Here is an 11136-nt window from a genome sequence, read left to right as displayed (position 1 = left end):
CAATGAGTAGTTAATTGAGATATAAAAGGAAGTTGAATAATTGAAAAAGGGGAAAATTGGATGAAAGTTGGATATGGTGAATAATGGCGTCTATTTAGGATGAAGGAGAGAGACACGTTTTTTTTTGCTTAAATTTAGGGAGTGAGACGTTATCGATGAGTGGTAAAAACATGGTAGCTATGGAAGTAAATATGATATATTTTAGCTACTAAATATAATTATTGAAAAGTTTAGTTATGTTCCATAAATAGGTAATAATGGAACCTATGCCAAGTAAATTTTACTATAATGATAGTGTTGGAAAGTATTATTGGATCGGGTCAACCGATAAGGGGTGCTAGATGACCCATGAGCCCATTAAATATTCTTGCACATTAAATTCTAGAGCTAGTCTATATAAACACTATTACGGGTGTTTAAGAAAAGATTAATTCATCATATAGAGACGGCTAGGGTTTACACATAAAAATCTATCTCTCCATCAGAAGGGATATCTAGGGTGTGGAAATATGGGGATTAATCGCTTCTGTGAGAGTTCACAGACGATCGGTGACACAAGTCGTGGTTGCTACTTGAATCACTTCTACTATGGAGAAACTTGTAAGTCTCTAAAACTGGATTCTACCCCGATGCGAAATACGTCCCTAGATAGGTCATCGATGGAATATCAGTGGGGTCCATACTTTTCAATTTTCACGTTTATTCTCTATATATTTTTTACTTGCCCGCTTGCACATACATTATTGTACTTCCGGTTGTTCTACGTAATTTGTTTTTAAATTTAATTAAACTAAAGATTCACACTCTTTAAATATTGTTTTCCTAACAAAAGATAGGAGATCGCGTGTTTCTTGCTTGCTTTTTTAAAAGATAACCTAAATATTAAAACTACGAATTAGATAAATGTTGTATTTTAATCATTACCCAAAACTGTGTTCTTTATTTCTTTCGTCTCTCCCACTTCCTTTTTAAGGGATTTGCACTATAAGCATTAAAACCTAAACAATGTGGGGATGCAGATATTTTATTCTTTTTTTCAATTTTTTATATGTTGCAGTCTATATATATATATATATATATATATATATATATATATACATTTTGATATTTTGCATCAAGTTTGTTGGATGTTGCTTCCCTTCCTTTCTTTTTTTTCTAGAGTATCTGAATTTGATCTTTTCAGGAAAAGTTCAAAGTCTACTAAATTGAATATGAAACTGAAATAGGACAAAAAGTCTTATATTATTCTTTATTATTAAATTCGCAATGCGGGAGAAAAAATTATTGTGTAATTAATTCCAAATGATCACATAAAGCTAGGATCACAATGTGCATTGCAAATGTTAAATTTCAACTCTGGCTATCATTTTAAGACAGTAGTCTGTGGGGTACTTTAGAATTATTAAGTGCAAGCATGCCATTACAATGAAAGAAAACGGGGATATTTTAACTTTAATCCATCTTTTCCTATTTTTCCTAGGTAATTCAAGTGATTGAGACAAAATAAATATTGTAGTCGATCCATAATTGAATTAAGCTACCACTTATTTTTGCGAAGAGAAATTTATTGGTTAGAAATGATGAGGAGAGAATTCCATATACACCCTTAAACCCCACCAAAAAAAATTTAGCTTTAATTCTTAACTTATTATTTTGTTACCATCTAAACTTTGGACTTTCTTGTTTAATGATTTAAAAGATAATTGAGTTAATTTAGGGTCTCTTTGGCATTTTTAAAGGACTGGGAAATGGAATAGAAGGTCAAGAAGAAAAAGGAATTAGGAAAATACGAGCAAGATAAAGATATTTGTTTTTGGATTCTTTTTTCCTTTTTGGGACGAAATAGCTTTGATTGTTGGAAATTTGGGACAGCAAGACAACACAAATAATACTCAAAACTCACAAGAAAAGAAATGGAGGAAAGATAATTTTCTATTCAACTTGACTTGATTGAAATGGCTAGATTACATGACTATTTATTGGTGAATTCATCCATGTATCTGGCCTAGCATACATGTATCACTATTACTAATTTCACACTTCACATCCTCAAGTACATGAATAAGAACTCACTAGACTAATCTAGAATTTTCCACCAATTCATGTATCTCCTAATACATTAATCTACTAGTTCATGGACTAAATTAAATATAACGTGAACAAATTAAATAATATGAACAAGTTTATTTTTTTAACATCCCCCTTAAACTTGATTCACTACTCCAAGAGCCATCCGCAGCTTCTGAAAATGATCAATCTTCAACGGCTTGGTGAAAATGTCCGCAACTTGGTATTGATATTTCACAAACTCAAGCTCTATCTCCTTCTTCATATGCAATCTCTAATGAAATGATACTTAGTATCAATATGTTTGCTCCTTTCATGAAACACCGGGTTCTTGGCCAACGCAATGGCCGATTTGTTATCAACACAAATCTTAGTTTGCATCTTCTTGTGGTTGGTGAAGTTCTTCTAACAAGCTCCTTAGCCAAATTGCATGACAAACACAAGAAGCTGCTACATACTCCGCTTCACATGTTGACAAAGTCACAATTGGTTGCTTCTTGGAATTCCATGTAAATGCAGAATTTCCAAAAAGGAAAACAAACCCGGTAGTATTTTTCCGATCATCAACATCACCAGCCCAATCACTATCACAATAGCCAACAAGCTTGAAGTCTTTCGAAGATGAATAAAAATTCCATAATCAAGTGTTCCTTTGATGTACTTGAGTATTATTTTTAATTTGCTTTTAAATGAGAAGTTGTTGGAGTTTCCATAAAGCGATCGACAAGTCCAACACCAAATAGAATATCGGGTCTACAAGTTAAATACCTTAAGCTTCATGCCTAAACTCTTGAAATATGTGGGATTGATATTTTCTCCATCTTCACGCTTGGACAATTTAACTCCACAGTCCACGGGGGTTCTAACAGGCTTGCAATTCTCCATCTCAAATTTCTTGAGAATCTCCTTTGCATATTCTCCTTGAGAAATAAAGATGCCATCACTCTTCTGCTCCACTTTAATGCCAAGATAGTATGACATTAGGCCAATGTCAGTCATCTCAAATTCTCTTGTCATTAATTTCTTGAATTCTTCAAACATCTTGGATTATTTCCTGTCAAGATCAAATCATTCACATACAAACAAACAAGTAATGTGTCACCATCTTCATTAATTTTTACATAAAGTGCATGCTCATGTTTACACTTTGAAAAACCATTTGCTTGGAAGTATTTGTCAATTCAAAATTAATGGGAAGTGCATGAACTTATAATACTCAAAATTATATTTTCAACACTTCCCATTAATTTTGAATTTTCTTTTCATATCGATCCTTCATCGTTCTTTGATGATTTGTGCTTCATTTCCAATACATCCTCTTTTTGTACGCCTTTCAAATTTGCCTTCAAACATAATCTTTCCATGAATCTGGTTGGTGATCTAGGCATAACTTTCCACATTCACAAATTCCTGGTTATAACTTCAACTTTTCGAGAAATTCCTTCAAAATTGGCTCAAACTGAACAATCACATGATATATGCAGTTCACTCTCCATTTTCTTTCAACTTTTGTCTTTTGCAAATACAAATTCACGGAAGACTCTCTTGTCTTCTTTATTATCTTGTGAAGTCCTTCAAGACTTACACCTTCTCGACGGGTTATTAATTCTTCTCTTCATAAACCCGAAGAGGTCCACTCTTCTCTTGCAAATAGTCAGCCTCTCAATAGGTCATCAAACCTGGAGACACACCTTCAATGGAGATTATCAAAATTTCACCTTTACACCGTTTAGATTCGAACCAATGCTCTGACACCACTTGTTGGAAATATAAGGCGGGTCCCTGATAATATTATAGGGTATAAAGAGGATGGAAGAGGGAGAGAGACATTAAGCTCACTTCATATCATATTAAAACTCCACTCTTACATACACAAATAATACTCAAAACTCACTAGAAGAGAAATGGAGGAAAGATAATTTTCTATTCAACTTGACTTGATTGAAATGGCTAGATTACATGACTATTTATAAGTGAATTCATTCATGTATCTAGCCTAGCATACATGTATCACTATTACTAATTTCACACTTCACATCCTCCAAGTACATGAATAAGAACTCCCTAGACTAATCTAGAATTTTCTACCAATTTATGTATCTCCTAATACATTAATCTACTAGTTCATGAACTAAATTAAATATAATGTGAACAAGTTTATTTTTTCAACATTGATTTCTTTTGTACTTCTCATAACTTTGCACTTATTCTTTTTATACTTGTTTTAATGCGTTTTAGATAAGCTAGTTTCTCTTTCTTCCCTAAAATTTCAAGCTTTCCGCTACACCTGTTTACGGTAAATATCCTATATTTAATTTGCATGGGTTAAATATTGTAATACTATTATTAATTAATTAAGCTAAGTGCTTTGTCAGTCGTCCACTTGAGCACAAAAAATATGGGAAAGTGTGAAAGCAAAGACGTGCTTCGAAGGTATGCAGGATGTGACCAAGGACTCGGTAGTAACTTTTGTTATAAATATATTTTATATATTATTAGTAAATGTCTATTTATTTCTTTAGAGAAAAGTTAGGGTTAGTTACTTTGCACCAAGTTAGTTTTTCTTCTATTAAAAGACGGATTCTCATTCATTGTATTTTCATCGCTCAACAACATACCTGGAGAAATAATAATGTTTCACTCTTTTACCTCTCTCTATAATCTTCTTAATCTAGCTTTATTATTTTAACATGTTATCAGCACAAGACTTTACCGTCTCAAGAAATTATTTTGAAGACTAAGATACTTTTTCTCCTCTCACTATGGCTAATATCACGAAACATGAGCATGGCCCTCGATATTTCATGCAAGAGCTACCTCTCATAGGTTTTGGATGTAAAATCCATTTGGATGCAATGAGTCTTGGAGACACCATTAAGAATAGAAAAAAAAGCATCAAATCAAGATTGTGCTAAAGCATTGATATTTTTGCGTCATCACTTTGATGAAGTTTTGAAAATTGAATATCTCACCGTTAAGGATCCATTTATTTTGTGAAATTGCTTGAAAGAAGGGCTTGATGACCACCTGAAGATGGTCATCCTCCGAAAAGCACGATAATTACAAGACTTTAAGTCAACTTGTGAGTACAATTCTTGATATTCAGAATTACTTCTCAGTTGAAACTATGTGGAGATAAGATTAGTGATTATGATTTGCTGAAATGGTCGTTCTCCACCTTCCATGTCTCGAATGTGCTAGCTCTTGCAACAGCAGTATCGAGAGAAAGATTTCAAGAAGTATTTTGAATTGAATTCTCATCTTCTCGTGACTGAACAAAGCAACGATTATTCTGAATTATTTTGTTTAGCCACGAGAGATGAGAAAGCTAGAAGAGAGGAAGATTATTTTGAATTGTTTTGTTTAGCAATGAGAAGATGGGAAATTCACTCAGAATACTTCTTGAAACCTTTCTCTCGATATTGCGGCTGCAGGAGCACATTCGAGGCATGAAAGGTGGAGAACGTCTTTTCCAGCATACCAAAATCTCTATTCTTATCTCTTCATAGTTTTAACTAAGAAGTAATTCTAAGCATTGCAGAATTGTGCTCACAGCTGACTTCAAATCTTGTAGCTTAGATGGATCCAATGGTGCCTTGCTTTTGAGAGGAGGACCATCTTCAGGTGGTCATACCTTTCTTTCAAACTATTCCACAAAACAAGTGAATCTTTATTAATGGACGGTGAGATATTCAATTTTTAAAACTTCATCAAGGTGATCATGATGATGTAAAAATATCCACTACCAAAAAAACTGGCAAAAATCGAGGGAAAAACCGACGGATTCCGTCAGTTTTTGATAATTGTTTTAAATCTTTTTTTTAAAGAAAACCGAAGGACTGCGTCGGTTATTTTTCGCGCAAAAATGCACAAAAAATATAATTATTTTTTATATTATTTTCTAAAATAAACCGACGGAATCTGTCGGTTTTTTATTTTTATTTTTTATTTTTTTATAACCGACGGAGTCCGTCCGTTTTTAGAGCGAAAAAATAGTATAAATTAAATCAATGTAAATATTTGAACAAAGAACATGTGTGGTCTAGTGGTAGAGCCCGTTATGCCAAGGAATATACCCGGATTCGATTCCAAGTTGCTACATTTCATTATTTTATTTTCAAAAAAAAAAAAAAACGACAGAGTCAGTCGGTTTTTTTAATTTTTTTTTTTTACATAACTGACAGACTCCGTCGGTTTTCAAAAAGAGACGTAACTTAAACCGACGGATGTGTTGCGTTGATTTTCCATTGGTTTTCACTGAAAAACCGACACAGTCCGTCGGTTTTGGCCATCGATTTTCGCCTGTTTTTTTCGTAGTGATCATTGTCTTAGCACTATCTTGATTTAATGCTTTATTTCTATCCTTAATAATGGTGTCTTCCAAGACCCATTGCATTCAAGTGGATTTCAGCATCCAACACCCATGAGAGATAGTTCTTGCCCGAAATATCGAGGGCAACGAACTCAAGTTTCGTAAGATTAGTCATAGATTAAAGAAAAGAAATTAAATAGTACCTTAGCCATCAAAATAATTTCTTGAGATGGTAGAATCTTGTGCTGAAAACGTGTTAAAAATAATAAAGCTAGAAGAGAAATATTGTATAGAAAGGTAGAGAAAGATTATTATTTCTCGAGTGGTGAAGTATGTATGATGAAAAAGAACTCCTCCATTAATAGGGGAAAAACTGACTTGGTCCTAAAATAACTAACTCAAGCTTTTCTAAAAATAAAAAAAATAAAAAAATAAAAAAACAGAGGCTTTTACGGTAAAATACAAAATACATTTAGAAATATTCTTTGATCCTCATGGATCTGTTTGTGTTTTCTACCAGTTGTTCTCTCTCTCTTTTTTTTTTTTTTTTTGGTTGCGTCTCTTTGTTGTTCAATGTCAAGTCTGTTTCAATTATAGTGTCATTTATTCCTACTTATGGATCCATTTATGTTTCCTACGACGTACCGATTGTTGTCTATTTTTTCTCTGTGCATCTCTTTGGAGTGGTCACACATATAAATTGGGATTTAAATTCGATGGTGTATTTATGTAACTTGTTTATCTCCAAAAGAAACAGAAAGCTGCCAACACAGACTATGGAGATGTAAACTAATTGCCTCAGCACTTGATTATCTCCATAATCACTTGCAAAAAGGAAAAGAAAAAAAAAAAACATCCGCCTTTTGTTCATAAGTGAAGGGAGTTACAAGAGTTCACTGAGTTAAAAGATTGCTTGCTAATCGACCTAGCTACCATTCATTGGATTCAGTGGTCAAGCTATTTCACAAAGGGTATTCAGCATTTAATATATATATATAAGTAATTTTTGACCTATATATACAATATTATTTTCTATATATACACAGTAGCATTATCCGACAAATGGTGTCAACTGACCACCTTTCAGTCTATGTCGCAACACCACTGGACTGAACATACATAGAAGCCTGGATAATTAGGTGCCTCATGACCTTCCTCTCACCCAAATAGATGAAATGGGATAAATGAAATCAACAGAGTTTTTGATTGATTTGAGGCATATAGTGATGCCAAACTCATTAATCAAGGCAAGCTAGCTAACGTCTCCGGAGACTGATTCATTCTGTTCAAATTTTGCCATGCTAATGAAAGAAAAGTTATCAAATTTGGTGAAGACATGATACGCCCATGTTAGTGACTTTGAATTGGTGACACTAAATAGCTTGATACGTTATCTCCCATGCACCAGCTGATCTTAGCGTATAAAAAAGGTATAGTACTTTATATTTAGCTTCAATAACCTAAAGAAAGTTAACTTGTGGTGCTAAACATGTACTATAATTAACAAGTGCTGGAAATGCTTACAGTAATGGCATAATGTTACTGGAGTAGTTCATAGGTTTAACGAGAGGCTAAATATTCACAAGCATGTTCAAATCACTTTGCATGATCGTGTCAAGGAGATATTGCACTGATTCTTGAGATTGCAGATGTAGTTATAGTCCTAATGACTTCAGCAGCAGAATCAGGAATTAATATAAGGAAATTCAAAAATAGAAAACCTAGAATGTCGTAGTTGGAATTTCAACTTATGACCTAAAGCAATTCTTGAACTTCGTCTGCCTAGACACTAGAATTATCTCTTATGCGAAGGAATTCAAAAGTTTATATATACAAAAAGATTTAGTTTTACCTATTTTGCATAGTATAGTGTTTTGAGAATGATTCAACTGATCCCTCTTACCCCTTACTAGCTCCGCCTTCAGGTTCAAATCACCTTTTTGATAAAGTCCGGATTGCTAGCTCTATTCATAGTTTTGGTAGAACCTCAAGTCTTCAAAAGTTAATTTAATATTCTCAAAACCAATTTTAAGTTAAAAATTAACATCTCTATGATTGGACTCAGGGGCGGATCTAAAGAGGGTAAACCCTTATTTTCCACGAGGGTTCGGCGATGTGTTCACCCAATATATATCGGTTAAAAAATTACAAAACTATATATATATAGGATAAATTTTCTTGTGTTTATGTGCATATATTAACTTTTGAACACCCGAATAAATTATATTAAAAAGTTCCATTTTATTTTCCGAACTCCACTCCGAATAAAATGCTGATCCGCCATTCTCGACAGACTGTTGAGCAGGGAATTGGAAGTGAAGTACGAATTTGACCGATCTACATATGAAGCGAGTAAACCCTTATTTTCCACAAGGGTAGAAAGTAGGCTTTGGCTCAAATTCAATATATATGTTAAGAAATTCACAAATTATGTATAAATATTAAATTCAAAACTTACTAATCTAAAGCACGGACTAATTGCTGAAAGTCAGCAAGGGGAATCAGAAAAGAGGCAAGTCAGTCCACCCAGTAGGGCTGGGCACAAATATTGTAAAGTTCCCAAAACCTGACCAACCGAATTAATTCGGTTTTTCGGTTTTTTTTTTAAAAAAAAGTTTTCGGTTCGGGTTCGGTTTCACTTTTCAAAAAATTATAAGTTGCGGTTCGGTGTTCGGGTTTAGTATTCGGGTTTTATTTTGGTTTTCGGTTTAAACCGAAATATTATGTCTTAGCCCAAAATTATTAATAGTCCAAGCCCATGCCCTATTTAATTTAAGCCCAAACGAAACTAACCCAAGCCACTTATTCATTCTTTTCATCTTTTGTATCAAACGAAAATAACCCAACCCCAGCGGTTCAACTCTCATTAGTATTCTCATGTGTAGTGGTGCTTGAAGGAAAAAAAATGTATCATTAGTATTCTCATGTGTGTTGTTAAAAATGCTGACACCTTATCTAAATTAGTTATGATTCTTATTGCTTTCAAAGACACCCACATCCACTTGACATTTCCTTCTTATAAAAAGAATGTTAATAATTAATTTTTATACTTAGCCCGATAAAGTTAATGGCAAACATTACTGCATTAGAAAACGTGTGAAAGAAATCTAAGAATAAACTTCTCTAATCATTGGTTGGAGAATACTTGAGATATGCCTGACAATAACAAATTTCCTAATTTAAACATATATTTATATATTATATCACTATTAAGTTTCACTTTTAGATGATTTTTTTTCCATCTTATGCAATTTACTAACCTTTGGGGTCATTGTGAAAACATTTAATTTAAAAAACCGAATGTCTATTTACCGAATTCATTTTGTCATTTTTAATATCTGAAAACCGAAATTGAAAGTTCAATCGAATATTAAGTTTTTTAGATTTGGTTCGGTGTTTCTAGTTATGTAAACATTAAAACACCGAACTCAGTTACTAATCTAAAGCACGGACTAGTTGCTGAAAGTCAGCAAGGGGAATCAGAAAAGAGGCAAGTCAGTCCACCCATGCAAGTACATATTCAAACCCCGGGTCAAAGGATCTTTTTTTCTCTTATATATTGCACGATTCATGAGTCCAATTCAACAAATTTAACTTAGAAAAAATAAGAAAAAGTGCTATCCAAAATGAAGATGCAAGGACAAACTTTCACTGGTCCACAGTAGGTCCATAATGTGACCCAAAAATTGTACATCACGAGAAATATCAGATATGTGGAGCATTAAAAGTCAGGGCCTTTTTTCAGAAAAATAATTTAGTGGGTAAGAACGTAAGCTGTGCGTTACCTTAATTAATTCGCACTTCCAAGAAATAGAAAAAAGGAGAAATTTTTATTACTCCCTCGGCTCAAATTTCGTGTTGTGCTTTCTAAATATAATTGTATCAAATTATTCTCGTTTTATAAGTTAAAGGTGCAACTAATTATTTTGTTTCATTTACCATTATTTTTTAAAACTACAAACACCTCAATTATGGGGTGACGATATGATTGTGCAAATACAAATGAAGGGTAAAATAGTTAAAAACCTCTCCTGATTAATAGTACTTAAGGGCAGGGAGGATCTAGGGTCGGGTGAACACTCTCAACCAAATAATTATACCGCATATATAAAATATTTTCTTATTTTTCATGTACATATGTAAATTTTGAATACTCTGAACACAAGATAAGAAGTTGATTCAGTAGTTTAGGAGGTTTAAAATTCACCTTGTGATTCAAATTCAAATCTCAGTCACTATATTTTTATTTTCTGAATCCCGTTAAAATCCTGAATCCGCCACTACTTAAGGGACATATAAAAATGAAGCACAGCAGATAATTTGAGACGAATGAATACATACTTAGATTCCAATTAACGTGAGTTAATGCCTTGTATGGTCACTCAAGTTTAGGAAATTTTCTACAAAAGTCACTTTTGTTTCATTTAGGACAATAAAGTCATTCAAGTATCACTATTTTCCTCAAAAAGTACCTAAAAACTTCAAACGCATCCTTCTCTCCTGGTTGACATGCCATATCACTAAAGCCCTTTTTTTTTTTAACTACTAGACATATTTAACTCATCAAACCCATTTAATCAAGTTCATATTTTATATCCAATCAAATATGACTCGGTTAAAAAGCGACAAAGGAACAAACTATCATGCAATCTAAATGAATTAGAATTGAAAGATGAATTTTTTAAATCTGTAGATAATTTTTTTTTTTTTTTTAAAAAAAATTGAATTTGAGTTACTTTAGAGCTTTTGTTTAATAT

General features: G+C 33.0%; 1 protein-coding gene across 1 annotated transcript; it reads right to left on the bottom strand.

Moving 5' to 3' along the window:
* Nucleotides 1–2437: 2437 nt before the first annotated feature.
* LOC132057889 (uncharacterized mitochondrial protein AtMg00810-like) lies at nt 2438–3084 on the bottom strand. Its single transcript, XM_059450479.1, has 2 exons — nt 2836–3084; nt 2438–2671 (listed from the first exon to the last, which is right to left on the bottom strand). Exons 1-2 carry the CDS (start codon nt 3082–3084, stop codon nt 2438–2440), a joined length of 483 nt encoding a protein of 160 aa, XP_059306462.1.
* Nucleotides 3085–11136: the final 8052 nt, after the last annotated feature.

This window comes from Lycium ferocissimum, chromosome 5 (genome assembly GCF_029784015.1).
Source record: "Lycium ferocissimum isolate CSIRO_LF1 chromosome 5, AGI_CSIRO_Lferr_CH_V1, whole genome shotgun sequence".
Lineage (NCBI taxonomy): Eukaryota > Viridiplantae > Streptophyta > Magnoliopsida > Solanales > Solanaceae > Lycium > Lycium ferocissimum.
This window is presented reverse-complemented; position numbering and strand designations above follow the sequence as displayed.

Coding starts and splice junctions, on each gene's coding strand:
- LOC132057889 (XM_059450479.1), bottom strand. CDS start 3,084: ATGACAAGAGAATTTGAGATGACTGACATTGGCCTAATGTCATACTAT. Junction 2,672..2,835: donor GTTTAGGCATGAAGCTTAAG/GTATTTAACTTG, acceptor AAAGACTTCAAG/CTTGTTGGCTATTGTGATAG.